This window comes from Macrobrachium rosenbergii, chromosome 4 (assembly GCF_040412425.1).
Source record: "Macrobrachium rosenbergii isolate ZJJX-2024 chromosome 4, ASM4041242v1, whole genome shotgun sequence".
NCBI lineage: Eukaryota > Metazoa > Arthropoda > Malacostraca > Decapoda > Palaemonidae > Macrobrachium > Macrobrachium rosenbergii.
The window spans coordinates 47,842,029-47,857,739 of NC_089744.1; the positions used below are offsets into that span (position 1 = coordinate 47,842,029).

A 15,711-nucleotide genomic window follows, 5' to 3' on the forward strand; every position below is an offset into this window, starting at 1 on the left:
AGGTAAATGATTGAATATTACTAGAATGCAAGAGGGTTAGCTTACAATTGCATTTTTTGACCATTTCGGTCGAGTCAAAGTTGACTGAAGGTTGAAATTTTGGCACTTATCGTGATTTATATGAAAATATTTCCAAACTGATGAAAGCTACAACCATGAGTTATTTTTCGTTGTATTCTACATGAAATTGCACACATTTTCATATATAAAATGTTATGTAACAGTAAATATAAAATGGTGCAAAATTTACGACAAAGTGACTAAAGAATTTCAGAGATTTTCAGCAGAGTTAGCACGCGCAGAGGTAAGGAAAAAGTTTTTTTCAAAAATTCACCATAAATCGAAATATTGTGCTAGAGACTTCTCCTTTGTTGCAAAATGAATGTAAATGATTGAATATTACTAGAATGTAAGAGTTTTAGCTTATAATTGCCTTTTTCGACCATTTCGTTCGAGTCAAAGTTGACCGAAGGTTGAAATTTTGGCACTTATCGTGATTTATATGAAAATACTTCAAAATTGATAAAAGCTATAACCATGAGTTATTTTTGTTGTATTCTACATGAAATTGCGCACTTTTCATATATATAAAATGTTATGTAACGGCTAATATAAAACAGTGCAAAAATTATGACAAAGTGACTAAAGAATTTCTGAGATTTTCAGCAGTTAAAGCATGCGGACGTAAGGAAAATTTTTTTTTTTTTTTTTACAAAAATTCACCATAAATTGAAATATTGTGCTAGAGACTTCTCGTTTGTTGCAAAATGAAGGTAAATGATTGAATATTACTAGAATGTAAGAGTTTTAGCTTACAATTGCATTTTTCGACCATTTCGTTCGAGTCAAAGTTGACCGAAGGTTGAAATTTTGGTGTGGCGGAATTTCAAAACACAAAAAAACAGTACACAACACTCACCCTGGTCCTCGGTTGCTGGAAGATGGAGTAAGGCGTCCACGGTCGCCAACACACCACACAAAACCACACAAACCAAATCAAAACAGAAAAACACACGACTCACGAACATACAGCAACAAGAACAGCACACTAACAAGGGAAAACAACTTTGCATCAGCACACAAAAAAAACTGTCCAAAACCAAACGACAGACTAGCACTAGCTCTGACTCAAGACTCGCTCTAAAACCGAAAAATCCTCACATATATTCCACAGACAGACAGCGCCGTAAACAAACTAACGACCTCATCCCTCTTCCAACAACCGAAGCACTCACTAACGACAATTACACACACACACACACACACACACACACACACACACACACACACACACACACACACTCTCTCTCTCTCTCTCTCTCTCTCTCTCTCTCTCTCTCTCTCTCTCTCTCTCTCTCTCTCTCTCTCTCTCTCTCTCTCTCTCTCTCTCTCTCTCTCACAAAACGTTGGGAAATGCTAAATAAAAACAAATTTATTCATCCCTCTATATTGGCACTTATCGTGATTTATATGAAAATATGTCAAAATTGATAAAAGCTACAACCATGAGTTATTTTTTTTTTTTTGTATTCTACATGAAATTGCGCACATTTTCATATATAAAACTTTATGTAATGGCTAATAGAAAATAGTGCAAAAATTACGACAAAGTGACTAAAGAATTTCTGAGATTTTCAGCAGAGTTAGCTGATGCTTTCTTTTGGGATAAGAAAGAAATTTGCGCATGCGCAGCTGGGTCATGCTTGTAAACAAAACAAGAGCTTGATCCGTGAACTCCCAGCATCCCTCAAGGCACGTGATTTAAAATTTTTCGCAAACGAAGCCTATAAGTATTTTTCCACGAATATATAAAAAAAACATTTTGTAGTCGATGTATTTTACGTCCACTTGGCACCCGACAGACAACTTTTGTCGACGTAAAATACGTCCAGTTGGCGTTAAAGGGTTAAGTAAAGGACCTTGGGTTTGTATGTTAGGAAAAATGCATTTTACTTTTAAAATGCAATTTTAATGTTAACAACCTTTCTATTTCAAATTCATTACTTACTTAATGCTTTGGAGTAGTAACAATGTGGAATCAGCTATGTAATTACTTGGAAAGTTACTTATAAAAAATTACATTTTTATGATAAAGTTTTATATATACTTACCAAGTAATTGCATGATTGGAGACTGCCCTCCTCCCCTCGCTTGGACATTAGAGCATGAAATGAATTGAGCTCTCTGCTAAGTTGTTCCTCTAAGTCCCAGATAGTGGGTGGAACATTGTCACCTTCACATAAACGATAGAAGCGCCTCGGCGCGAATTTTGATTTTTAAGCTGCCATAGATTATGAACCAATAGCTGTGTAATTAGTTGGTAAATGTATGAAACCTTATTTTATCATAAAAATGTTATGTTTAGCCTCTGCAATGTGATGTGTTCTGTTATCTTAATGCCTGTATTTCATTTTCAAAGATGTACACATCACAGTTTTGTGAGTAGGATGGATGATCATCTCCATAATATATAAAATTTGGTTCTTTATAACATACACCATGCTCTGGTTGACTACACTCAACACATGTGGCAGGCTTGCCTTGTATCTTTAGCTTACAAGATCCTTAGATATAACCATATTCTTGACAGCAAAAAGTCTTGGTCTTGGGATATATTGCTTAACCTGAAAACATAACTTTGCTGCTTTTATTACATTAGGGAAGCGGGTGGAATTAAATGTAATGATTAAATTTGGAAGTGGAATTAAGGAACCATTAATCTTCATTCTTTCAGTTCTAATCACACCTTAATCTTTTAAATCTTCCGCAAGTTTTTCTTCCAAATACATTGGTTGGGGGCAGATATTCCCTTGGAGTGATTCCATAATGTATGTATGGAGTAGTCATTGTTATTGCCAAAAATGTGATAATGCTTTAAATTTTTAACTTTATTCTGGTGAGGCAGATTCTACAGTCAGTATTCTCAGACTTTAAGAGAATATCTTAGGTTCTTCTTCACAATGTCTCTGTACATATTGAAAATGTCGCAATTAGGAGCTTCCAGATTAAAACTCAAATACTTAACATGAAAAAATGTTTCATATAACCCTGGCCTTATTTCACATGCACATCTGGTGAATTTCCCTTTGCTCCTTTCTGAAGTATAAGGTTTCAGTGTAATTACACTTGAGAGTTTCCTAGCTGTATCCAAGCAAAGGTTTTCAGAGGAGGGTGCAGAGTTCGTCAACTGTGTCGAGGGGTCTTTAGGTCCAGGAGTAACTGCCTTAACTGTATATTTAAATTCATATGGTCTGTCATAAATGAGAGGAAAAAGAACTGTCTGAAAATAGAGGGTGTGAAGGAGATCTTGTTCTCCAGTGGTGATGACAATAACTGGTGGTCTTCCCTAAGTCATCACTTTTTGGAGTTGATTCAAGCATGCTTCCCTTTGTAGGAGCTGATGGAACTACTGTATATTGCCTGAAACAAGGCAGAACTTTTGGTGTAAGTCTTTGTTAGCAAACAGTATGGTGAGTCTGTGGTGTTGCCTCAGTCCTGCTTTCCAGTCTAAATTCAGTGGCTTTCAGGCCTAGAGAAGTCAAGATGTTGCATCTGAGCCGTGACAGTTATGGTGGCATAGACCCTAATGAGGTCTTTCCCAACGTTTTTGAAAACACCGTTGATTTCATTGCTCCTTAAATTGCTACTATTTTCAGAAGGTTAGATGGACTTGCAAGTTTTCCATCCTATAGAGTTAAGGGAGCATTGCTGCATTACCTGAGGAACTAAGTCTGACCTCATGCCCCTCTAAATATAGTATGATTTCAGTTGCCCTTGTTTTATCTGGGTCTTTGAGAAGTTCATTTTAGGCATTTTTGCAGGTTTTGTTGAAGATGATAGCCTGCTACCAGCACTACATTTGAGTTGTGTAAAGGACTTGGTACTTGTGATCCACTCTTGTCAATAGTTACAGCCTTGCGGGGTGCTCTTGTTGAGGATGCTGAGGCATGCATGGTTGGTGTAGATTTTAGTGCAACCTTTGATTGTGTGAATCATGAAGCACTTATCATTCAGAAGCTAAGGTTATGGTGAATTGGTGGATCTTTTATTAATATTTTAAATGAGATTTTTGATGGCCAGTATAGTAGCTTTAGTAATGTCACTTCAAGAGTTCCTCAAGGTTGTGTTCTTGGGCCTTTGCTATTTACTATCTATACTGTATTAGTGACTTGTGGCAAGGTCTGGAGAACAAACTGATTGCATGTGCCGATGATGCTATGCTAATCTTTTAGCTGTTGTTCCTTTTCTGTGCCTTAGTCTGTGGTTGCAAAATCGTTGAATAGAGATCTGGCTCGTATTCATTAGTGAATAGGCTTTTGGGGATGGAGCTTAACCCATCTAAAACTAAAAGTATGATAGTTAGACAATCCAAAGTGCTCCTGTCCTTGCATCCTGATTTACATTTACGTGGTACCATTTTAAATGTCTGTGACTCAAGATTTTAGCTGTAACTTGTGATAAGAAATTGGCTTTTGGGAAGCATATGTGTAATATTGCAAGCATTGGTGTAGTATTGCTTCCTTTGTTTCTCAAATAGTTATATTCCAAAAATGTTTCAGAATGCGTAGGATGAAGCTATTATATATGTTTTAACTCTTTTCTTCTTCCATGTTTGGAGTATTGTTCTCCAATTTGGTCTTTGGTTGCTGACTCTCATCTAAAACTCTTGAGTTATGTCATCAATTAAGTTTATTTTTCCAAGGTTCATTGTTGACTTGAAATACATGTAAAGAGTTCATTAGGTTTGTTGCATAAAATATACTACGACAACAAACATCCTTTGCACTCTTCTTTACTTCCCCTAATTGTTTTTGCTTGAAACACTAGGCAGGCTGCTGCTGCAAACAGTGTGTCGTTTTCTAGCATCAGGTCTAACTTTTGGATTTGCTAGGAGTTTCATCTTGTCTATAACCAAAATGTGGAATAGTTTGCCTAGTGCATTTGTGGAATCTTCTGATCTCCAAATGTTTAAGCAAATTCATTCCTGTTGTCTGTTGACATTTCTTGAATTTCAAGTGTGTCAGTTTTTCTATTTTGTCACTTATTTATCACTTTTTCTTATAATTCGTCTCTCTCCACAGGCTGGCTTTCCTTTGGAGCCCTCTTGGGTTTATAGTCTGTTAACAGTATCCATAAGTGTTTTCAGCTGAAAATTTAAAGAAAGACAATCTAGATAATTTTTTTTTTAATACTGTTGTCCTCCCACTGGCACGATACGTACTTTATAGCTATCATAATAAAGAGGTGAATGTTTAGAAAATAAATTTGATAAGGATTTCAATTTTGTCACATCCTGTCATTTTTTAGATGTCTATGCTGTGTATTAGATCTAAAATTTTGATGTTTTATTTTATTCTGGTTTTTGTTCTTTCAGTATGCAAATGAAGTTGATGAACGACGTATTCAGGTTTTGATGCTTATGTTGTCACTTCGACGTTTGAGTAGAGTGCAAAAGGTAAGTTAAAATGAAATTTCTTACTTGCAGCTTGGTGATTTTTGCATAACCCCCCTTCCCCCATGAAGGTTGAAACTAACTTGTAATTTTACTTCTACTTGGGTAAAAAAAAGTTCTTGAAACCTACTTTCAAAATCATAAAAAATTCTTTCATATCTTTTCATTTCGAAAAAGTTTGTTTGAGTTTCCTTACATTTTCATAAGCTCTTGAAAACATTATCTACAACATAGTCTATGTTGGTACGATTGCAGTTCATAGTTAGAGCCACTGAAAGTCAAGGTAAATGTTTGATAATTTTGAGTATGTAATATCTTATAGGAATCATACAAATTCATCAAAACGACTGGAATTATTCATTCTGGACAAATTCTCAATAAACATATAAGCCTAATTCTCCCTTCAATTACTTGGTTACCCTAGAGTTTGTTGGATACCCATTTGTTAAATCAATCAAGTTCTTAGGTTTAACATTTTAGACGTCTAAACTGGAAAGCTTGTTTTGCATATACCCGTATGAGAGCTAAATGCAAGAATTTTTTTAATCATAAAACTCTCATACCTGGGTTCCATATAGAGTATCATTACTTTTGCAGTATAAAGCAAGCAAATTATTAGTATTATATATTACATAAATCAGATAAAGGGATCAGCATTTGACTGAACATGAAAAACTTAGTCCGTTCATAATGAAAGACTAAGAGTCAGCACTGGTGCTTCTAGAGATCACCACATGCAAGATGAAAGTAGTGAATCCCACTTCATTTACACCATGACCTGATAACTAGGCAAATAAATAATGACCCTCCACGCTGTTGAATTAGAGCTAGTCAGAGCATAAGTAAACATGAGGATTAGATTTCCTCTAGAATAATGGAATAATGAGTGTATTAATGATAAAACGGATTAAAATCCATGGCTGAGTTATGGGACTTTTCAAACCAAAAGGAATGCCATGCAGAAGTAATTTTATTTCTTTGAATTGGCCATGCTCATTTGAATAGTACACATGATCTAATCCTTGTAAGCAGAGAATCCAAATCAGAACTAACTCTTATGCAGTTCAGCAATGACAAATACATTCAGTATTTTAATTGAGTTTTCAAGGTTAAAGCAAAGGCAGATGCAAAATTGTGAAAATAAAGTAATTGAAGATATTTTGCCAGGGTAAGCATCATTTTCAATTCATCCATTTATCAGATTTTCAGAGATGCAAGTTAAACGACAAAATGGAAATTCCATTATTTAAGACAAACCAGCCCAACGAGAATCAAGTATTTTGACTCTGGTTGAGTTTAATATTTAAATAATATAATAATCTCAGGTGCTTTGGAGTCTGACCTCAATCAGCAGCATAGTAAAGTGACAGTGATCATCAAGTATAGTTATCATTTGAGCATCCAACAGCCAGCAATAATTCCATATCATTTTTAGCCTAAGTTAACCTCTGCTTCACACTTATTATTCAGTTTAAGGTATTTTATGTGCATAACGCATTACAGTCACTAAGGTAAGTAAAGATTAATTCACAAAACTAGGTTATAATATACAGTATCAGTAAACATTGAACTAAAATCAATTATAAAAAAAGAGGGAAAACTGCCTCACAAAGCATCAGAGCTACAAGCCAGTCAGTAACTAGCAAAGCTGGCATCCTGCTCTGTGATTGGCTCTTCTAACCCTTCCAGCCAATACTGTAGTATGTTGTACTACAAGCCAATCAGCATTGAGGTAACATACCCTGCTGTGTGATTTTGCTACTTCTAACCCTTTGAGCCAATAGCTCCCTTTCTGTCTATCTATCTATCTATCTATCTGTCTCTCATGATTTATGAGTATCCTTGAGCATAAAGAGAGAGAGAGAGAAAGGGCTAAACTGAGTTGTTTGCATCGGTTAAACAATTAAAAATGTTGGGACGATAGTTTTTTATACATATTACAATGATAATAGATCAGTATAATAATACAGTATTTATACAATATATATAAATATGTGTGTGTGTGTACGCGCAGTCCCGGTTATTGATGGGCTCGCTTAACGGCGATCAGGTTTTTTTACTCTTGTCTAGTAACAAAAATCAGCAATTTTCGGCGCCAAAAATTACTGCTTTTTCGGTTACTGTATTGGCAATTTTCGCTTATTATCATGCTGTCAGAACGGAACCTCCATCAATAACTGGGAACTGCCTGTAAGTATGTATGTATATCTTTCTATCAACCACTCTCCCTTTCTATCTATATATTCATCCATCCATCTCTCACATTCTACGAGTATCGTTTGGCGTAAAGAGAGAGAGAGAAAGAAAGAGAGACTTTTCCCAGGTGCTAACCCCCTTTACAGTCAATATGTCAAGATGATTGACAGTTAGCCCTTCATCCCTTCCTGTAAGTTGGAGACGAAAAAAGATCATGGAAAACAATTATTGAGCTAAAATCTAACCTAATCTACTAAACTTTCTTTAATGAATTGCTATTTTGCTATGTTTACATCAATATTTATATTTGAAAATTAGTAAATCATTAAATTTATCTTATAAAACAAATAAACATACATGTTATATATGCATAAAAATTTCTCTCTCTCTCTCTCTCTCTCTCTCTCTCTCTCTCTCTCTCTCTCTCTCTCTCTCTCTCTCTCTCTCTCTCTCTCTCTCTCTCTCTCTCTCTCTCACTAACTGTAACTGTTATTGGCTGGAATGGTTAGAAGTAGATATGTATATATTTTTAAGGGTAAAAATATTGAAGATGACTTTGAAATATTAATAATATCATTTCAAAGATTAAGACTACATTAATAGGATAATAGTTTAAGGTATATTTGATGTACTGTAGGATAGTACTTTAAGTATACATTTGGTATTTGAACTTTCAAGATAGGCAGTTATAAGTGTTTTAATCGGGAGTTTTAAGTATTCGTGGATTTCAGCTATTCACAGGTGGTTGTGGTGCATATCCCCCTCAAATACAGGGGTTGACTGTACACCTATTCATGGTATTTTTCATAGAGAAATATTCACTAATTACTGTATTTTCATATTTTTGTGACTAAATGCAATTTTTATGATAAAACTGAAAATAATCAGTTATAAGCATTTTTGGAGGGGTTATTTTGGTGTTTAAACTATCAAAATACTGTAGGCAGTTACAAGCATTTTTAGAGGGGTGTCAAGTAATCACGGATTTTAGCTATTCGCGGGGGGGGTTGTTGGAGTATGCATCCCCAGCGAATACTGGTTGTCGAAAATAACATGAAACTACAGTAATTAGTGAATATTTCTCAGCGAAAAAATACGCGAATTACCAGAAATTCCACGAATAATTTTGGGATAAGTTCTACGGAAAAATCCATGAATAGGCAGGGGTTGGCTATACTGCTGAGAAGGCAGCCTAGCAAAATGATAAAAATATAATTAATGAGTAACAGTCTAAATAGTTGATGAGCTTAGGAGCTACAATCATCTTGGATTAAAACTTGTGTCAATTTTGAATCATCCATCATTTTAGAATTACTGCTAGGTATATGTCTGTTTTGTTATTACATATGATACTGAAGGTAATTCTTCAAGTGATATATGCCATTACTGTAATAGTATTTTTTAAATAAGTATAAAAGCACAGTAATATTTTGGCTTTTCTCTTAGGTACGTGTGAGAGATGCCCGGGAGAGAACCTCTGAGGCTCGACAAAGTGTGGATGGAGTGACTTTGCAACTTCAGAATCTTCTTTATGAGGTCGCTCATCTCAAGAAGGAAGTCCGTAGGTGTCTAGACTTCCAGTCAGCTGATCAGGAGATTGATCTTGTGCCACTGGAACAGTTCTATTCAGAAGCTCCTGAGTCTATAAGTTGTCCAGTAAGCTACCTTTAATTTTGATATTGAAGAAACTAGTTTTATATATATTTTTAAAGGAAAATCTGTGTTTTTCACTTTGTTGTTCAGTAGCGAGTGGTAATTTTCCTTTGGCTAAAGCTTTATTCAGTATGAGCTTGATGGCATGCGCTAAGCTTCACACACATCGGCCCGCCACCACTATAGTTTGCACGGTTGTTACAAAAATGTACAAACTTGTTTCCAACACTCCATGTTTCACACTGGGGCAGACAAACAAGATTCACTTGCTTTTTTTTATTATAGATTAGTTCAGTACTCAAGTCTAAACAGTAGTTCAAGTTAGATGGTGGTTGCCTTTCATAACAGTAAAGTCTTATATATTTAATTTGCTGCTATGCATCTGAAAGTCTCCATCACCCAAATGTGTAATACAAACTCCCCTTTACAGACGAGCAAACGCTTTGTAAACATTCAATAACAGAAACAAAGTTGCTTTAAGTTGCCCAAGTTTTGTTTTTAATGTCTGCCACATGTTACAGTGCTTGTCTGCACTCTGGCAGATGGCAACATAGTAAAGCTTGGCCATTGCTTTATTCTGAATTATACTAGTGGTCTTTTCTTACCTGGGTGAGTTGCGTAAGTAGCCTACTATCTCTTTGTCTTTCTCAGGACTAGAGTTCATATCTAGTTTTGTAATTTTAAGCCTATTAAACTTATTACATAATTTTTGTAGTGTATATGGTATGGCATACTAAAAATGTTATTACAAAAGCATAAAAATACTTACAGATATTTGAATTAATGTAGTCATACAATATGAACTAACTTATGCAATCCTCCAGATGTCATCCTGACTAATCTAAAAATCTCACTTTCCCTGTTTCCCTTACACACATATGTTATTGATACTGTATTATTATTAATATTATTATTATTATTTTATTTTATTTTATTTTATATTTTCTTATTTTCTTATTTTATTATTTTTTCTTCTTTATTATTTTTATAATATAATTTTTTCTTCTTTATTATTATTTTATTATTTTCTTATTTTTATTTTATTTTATTTTTTATTTTTATTATTTTATTATTTTTCTTTTCTTCTTCTTCTTCTTCTTCTTCTTCTTCTTCTTCTTCTTCTTCTTCTTCTTCTTCTTCTTCTTCTTCTTCTTCTTCTTCTTCTTCTTCTTTATTATCTTATTATTTTCTTCTTATTATTTTATTATTTCTTCTTCTTTGTCTTCTTCTTCTTCTTCTTCTTCTTCTTCTTCTTCTTCTTCTTCTTCTTCCTCTTCTTCTTCTTCTTCTTCTTCTTCCTTTTCTTCTTCTTCTACTTCTTCATCAAGCCTTAGGAATATTTGTTTGGTTGTCCCTACTCAATTTTGGCACTCGAATCTTTTCCGGAGCCTGGGAAGTTCAGTCATCTGTTTCTTCTGGCATAAGGCCATTATGGACAGCCATGCCTCTGACAGGCCCCATGGCTGTGTGTCTTCGGGTGCTTTGTTGATACCGACTTCCACGATCAGACTCTAGGCCACGACATGTGCTGGGAGAGTCAGAATTCTAAGGGCTGTAGATCCGCAGATTGGGCCCTCCCCCTCAAGAATGTGCAGTCGCAGTGTCGTCTTCTGCAAGTACTCTAAATAGGATAAGATTGAAGCTGTCACTGCGGAGAGGACGAATCAGTGGCCTTAAGGAAAGCGACAACGCTTTTGAGGGACTGTCCCAGCAGCGCTCAAGTGATCGGGACCGTTGCCTTTGTATGAGAGATAACCCCCTGCTGCGTCCACACAACCGGGACCCCTTTTCTCGAGCATGCAGTAGCAACGTTTTCTTCTGCAGGCCACAGCCATGAAGAAGACGGACCGGTGGCTCTAGGGGAGACAAAGTCATGTCTGAGGGGCATCCCTGGCCTCTCTGGCATGATCAGGACCGTTTCCTTCATATGAGAGATGACCCCTGGCCACAGCACTTTTCATGGCTGTGTGACTAAGACCATTCTCTGAGACCTGTACAGATGTCGTCTCCTCTTTCCACAGATCGTCCACTGCCTTCCTCAACTGTTGAGTCTTCAGTCTTCGGATCGGCTCGGAAGTACTGTATACAGGCAGTCCTCGGTTATCGTCGGGTGGGGGGGGGTTCCATTCTGGGGGTGTGATGATAACCGAAAATCAGTGATTTCCAGCACTTTTTCGGCAATTTTCGGGCTTATCGGCGCCGAAAAGTGCTGATTTTCGGTTATCGGCACCTCTGTTAGGTATGTATTGGCGCCCATACCCAATTATTGGCGCCAGTAAGTGGAAATCGGCGATTTTTGACACCACAAATTGCCGATTTTTGTAGCTAGACTAGCCCATAAAACCAGATCGCCATTAACCGAGGGCTGCCTGTACTACGCTTCTCTCTCTGGTTCCCTCAGTCTCTCTCAGTGACTCGGTTGTAACGTCAGCTGGAGTTGTTGGAAGTTATTGTGTGAGGCGTCCCTTTCAAAACCCTTCCCTTCCCGGAAGAGGAATAGGGTAAGGAGAAGGAAGATGATACTAACACGGTTTTCCTCCCCCGTGCGCCCGCTGGTGGGGAGTGCCTGTAGCCTTAAGCATCATGTTACAGTGGCTGAAACCTGGTTAGTAGATGTCCTTCGGTTGGATATCAACTTCCCTTCGAGTTCCTACCACTCTTCTTCAACCATCCGGTCCATGTCCAAAAATTCTTTCCAGGTCACTGAACAATCTTCCCTGCAGGGAAGGTGAAGGCGACACTGAATGAACATGTGGTGGAAGTCGCTACAGCCCAGTTCCCGATTTCTTCAGCCGTCCCTCTCTCATAGAGAAAGTGACAGGTAATTGGAAACCAGTCATAGATCTTTCTTTCCTGACCCATTTCAACAGACTTGTTTCAAGATAGAAGCAACAAGCTCTGTACTTGCAACCATCAGGGAGCCCGATTTGATTCCTTCGTTGGTTTTGAGGGACAAGTACAGTATTTCCGAATACTTAACCATCAATCGTATTACAAGTTCCTCTGCTTCATCCCTGGGGAGACTTTGTACCCCTTCAGAGCAGATGGCTCCACATCTGTCTCTGTTGTGAGCTTCTGACCTCTCCCCAAGTATTCACATGACTTCTCACTTTGGCTTCAGGCGAGCTCTCATGAGCATCTCTAGGACAGGACCGACTTCTCAGATTTGGCCGCAATCTGAGATTTGCATGGACTTGAGAAGTCCTAACTCTCACCCAAGCAAGAATAAGTATCTGTTAGGCTAACAGGTACAGCAGTGAGGTTGTTCTTGTCTCAGCGAGGGCAACCAGATTGGCAGTTGTAAGCCGTTCTTGGTTACCTGTCATCGCCAGGGAGGCTCGTTTTTCATGGCAGCTTCCTGGGTCTTCGACGAGACTCCTTTGGGGTGTCGTTACATGCTCCTCTTCCGGAGATACTTTGTGCTTTAAGGCATCAACCATAATGGCAGTCACCTGCACTTCAATAGGATAGGCTGAGTACCTAGCCCAACCTAACCTAACCTAACCAGCACTTCAATATCCTGGAGCTTCTTAGCTCTTCAAAAGCCTCAAGATCTGAGGATAGGCGCTCTGTGGTGATAAGCAATGGTACCACGGTAGTTTCATATTAACAAGAAAGGGGGCTAGTGTCCTTTCATTTCCCCAATTTAATGGTGCAGGTGCACGGGTTGGCAGTAGCAAGCTCAGCACCACCAGACACATTCCAGGCAAGATGGAAGTAATGACAGACAAGTTCAGTCACTAGGGTCAGTGTTTGGGGCAGTTGGTCTTGGCACCTCAACATCCCGAAAGGATTGTTTGACCTTGGAAGACAGCGAAGTTAGACGTTCAATCTTGACACACCGAAGCTGTTACTGTTTGGCTCTGTTCTGAACCGCGGACATAAACAGCCAACAGCCAAACCACGTTGATAGCAGTGCTTCTCATCTGATCAGCAAGTTAAGCGACGTTGGGCCTGGTCAGTACTGGGTTGGGTGACTGCCTGGGAACACCAGATGCTGTTGGATTTTAGGAGACATCTTTTGCATCAGTGGTACAAGTCTTGAGGCTTATGCCTTCCCACCATTCTGTCTGATTCGACGGATGATCAACAGGGTATGATCATTCCAAATCTAAGGACGCTGGTGGCTACCAAGTGACCACAGACCATCTTAGTTACCACTTAAAAGGACTTGACCTTCAAGACTGATTGCCGACAACTGTTTTTAGTTCCGGCTTGGCCAAGAAGTTGGACTGTTAGTTCTGGCTTGGCCAAGAAGCCGTGTCCAAGAGCACCATTTCTTTTGACTTCGTGTGATGATCGGACAGGGTACTCCACAACTGATATGGTGGACAACAGTACGTTTTCGGATATCCCACCAGACCATTTCCTGGCTTGACCTCTGGCTAGGTCTGCGCCTCTGTGCTTATATTTACTAGTATTTTTGGTGAATATAGTATCAGATTTTTGTATTATTGATCAATATTCATTGAATGTTTAATTTTATGTCTGAGTATGTTAGGTTTTAAAAAAATAATAAAAATAATGTTAATAAACTGTATTGAGTGGAAAAAATTTTGAAATACTGTATTGGGATAAATTGTTTTGGAGTGTGGTACATATACTAATATTAGAAACATGTTAGTAACTTTTAAAATTTTGTCTTTATTTTATTTAACTGTAATATTGTGCTTTGTAAGAATTTTTTACCATTACAGGTGTTTCTGCATTTGATCATTAGTGTACAGTATTAGCTTTGTGATTGTGTAGTTTGAAAAAGTGGTAGTTTACAGGATACAGGTAAAAAAAAAAAAGCACAGGCTTTTGAAGGCTTCAAACAACTTTGTCTTGTGCTATAGTTGCTGCCATAATAAATAATCATTCCTGATAAATTTTTGATATACAGTTATGTACTGTAGTACCAGTTGACAAAAATAAATGCATTAACCATACAAGTAATAATATTGTTACATAAGTATTAGATACATCAAAGAATGGATTTTCTTGAGGTAAGTCTGGATAATGCAGTTGTTAGGCCAAGCTAATATTTACTTAATGCTTGCCACCCAGAACAATACACCATGCATGCATAAATCACTGTGAAAGTTGCATAGCATCTGTAGTCATATTTTATCTTTAGTGTGGTTAGTGTTTTCGAGGGGGGTTCTGAATTTTTTTTTAACACTGCCATGAATTTTGAACCTTAGCATTTCAACTGTTTCAGGAACTTAATCTTATTTATGTAGAGGAGTCTTAAATTGCTTAGAACAGATTCTTGAATTAACTGGATTATTGTATTTCCATTTAGCATGTGCATATTCATATCAGGTTGACGAAAGTGATTTAGAATTGCAGAAAGGACTTTTGAAATGGAATTGAGTTCTATTATAGCAGAACATTTTGCTGTTCTGTAAGATATTGATATTTTAACTTACGAATGTGGAAAAGAAAACCTCAGTAAAGATATTTTAATACTTTCTTAACAGACAGAAACCTTGGAAGATCCCCACAAACAGCGCTTGGCTCGGCTTCAGTGGGAACTTGAGCAGCGCCGTGATCAAACACAGTTGTTTGACAAGCTGACACAAGAGAAGGAGGCTGTTGGAGAGACAATTAATGAACATGACCGGAAACTGGCTTCCTTGGCACCAAGGATCAATGCAATACTGGAGGTAGTTATAGTGGTCACTTATATGTATTATTGGGATTACTTAAAAAAATATTGTCAACTTTGGATACTTATGCTTCTAATACTGATAAGTATACTTTTGTTTTCTTAACAACAGATTAAGTCCAGCAGGAAAGGTATTTGATGGTTGATACCACAAATGTTGAAAAGGAGTAAAAGTACATACATGATAAGATGTGATTATTTAGATTTAAAATATTGTAATTCATAAAGCTTTAGAAAATTAGAGCCTAGGTCTTAGTCTTAATTACAGAAGCAGCAGAATAGCTGAATAATTGTATGCGTATGTACACTTGTGAATCATCGTTTGGTAGTAACCCAGTTTATTCCAGTTTGTGTATCACAACTTTACTTCTATGTGAGAATGCCCCCAGCTTTGCTTCATCATTTTGGAATCTAGATGTTAATTTTAATTTTTTGTTAATCTCATTACAGTATCCTCTTCTACATGTAATTTCATTCCTTTCCCCTTTATATTGAGGGATTAATAAGGTTCTACTAACAGGTCATTGTTTGTTGGCTTCTATCATGTATTCTGGATAATTTTTAATTTGAATTTTGCATTTATTTTGCTCTATATACTATGCACACAATAATTCTGAGTATTTGTATTCTGTTTTGATTAATTTTATTTGATTTTCTGGTACAGTGAACCCCTAGATCACAGTTCAGCATTTGTGGATTCATTTATTCGTGGTTGTTTCTGTGAAACGTATCCCCAAATATATTGCTGGAAAATTCA

At 37.0% G+C, this 15,711-nt stretch overlaps 1 protein-coding gene and 1 pseudogene across 5 annotated transcripts in view; both read left to right on the top strand.

Annotated features, from left to right (window-relative positions):
* thoc5 (THO complex 5) overlaps nucleotides 1-15,711 on the top strand; it is a 319,834-nt gene that overhangs the window by 42,508 nt on the left and 261,615 nt on the right. For all 5 annotated transcript variants that reach the window (XM_067096318.1, XM_067096325.1, XM_067096331.1 and 2 more), the window contains exons 3-5: nucleotides 5,375-5,455; nucleotides 9,095-9,304; nucleotides 14,767-14,952. In XM_067096318.1, the coding sequence (XP_066952419.1) occupies nucleotides 5,375-5,455; nucleotides 9,095-9,304; nucleotides 14,767-14,952 (477 nt within the window). The remainder of the gene's footprint in view (nucleotides 1-5,374; nucleotides 5,456-9,094; nucleotides 9,305-14,766; nucleotides 14,953-15,711) is intronic.
* LOC136838384 (5S ribosomal RNA) lies at nucleotides 13,190-13,307 on the top strand (annotated as a pseudogene).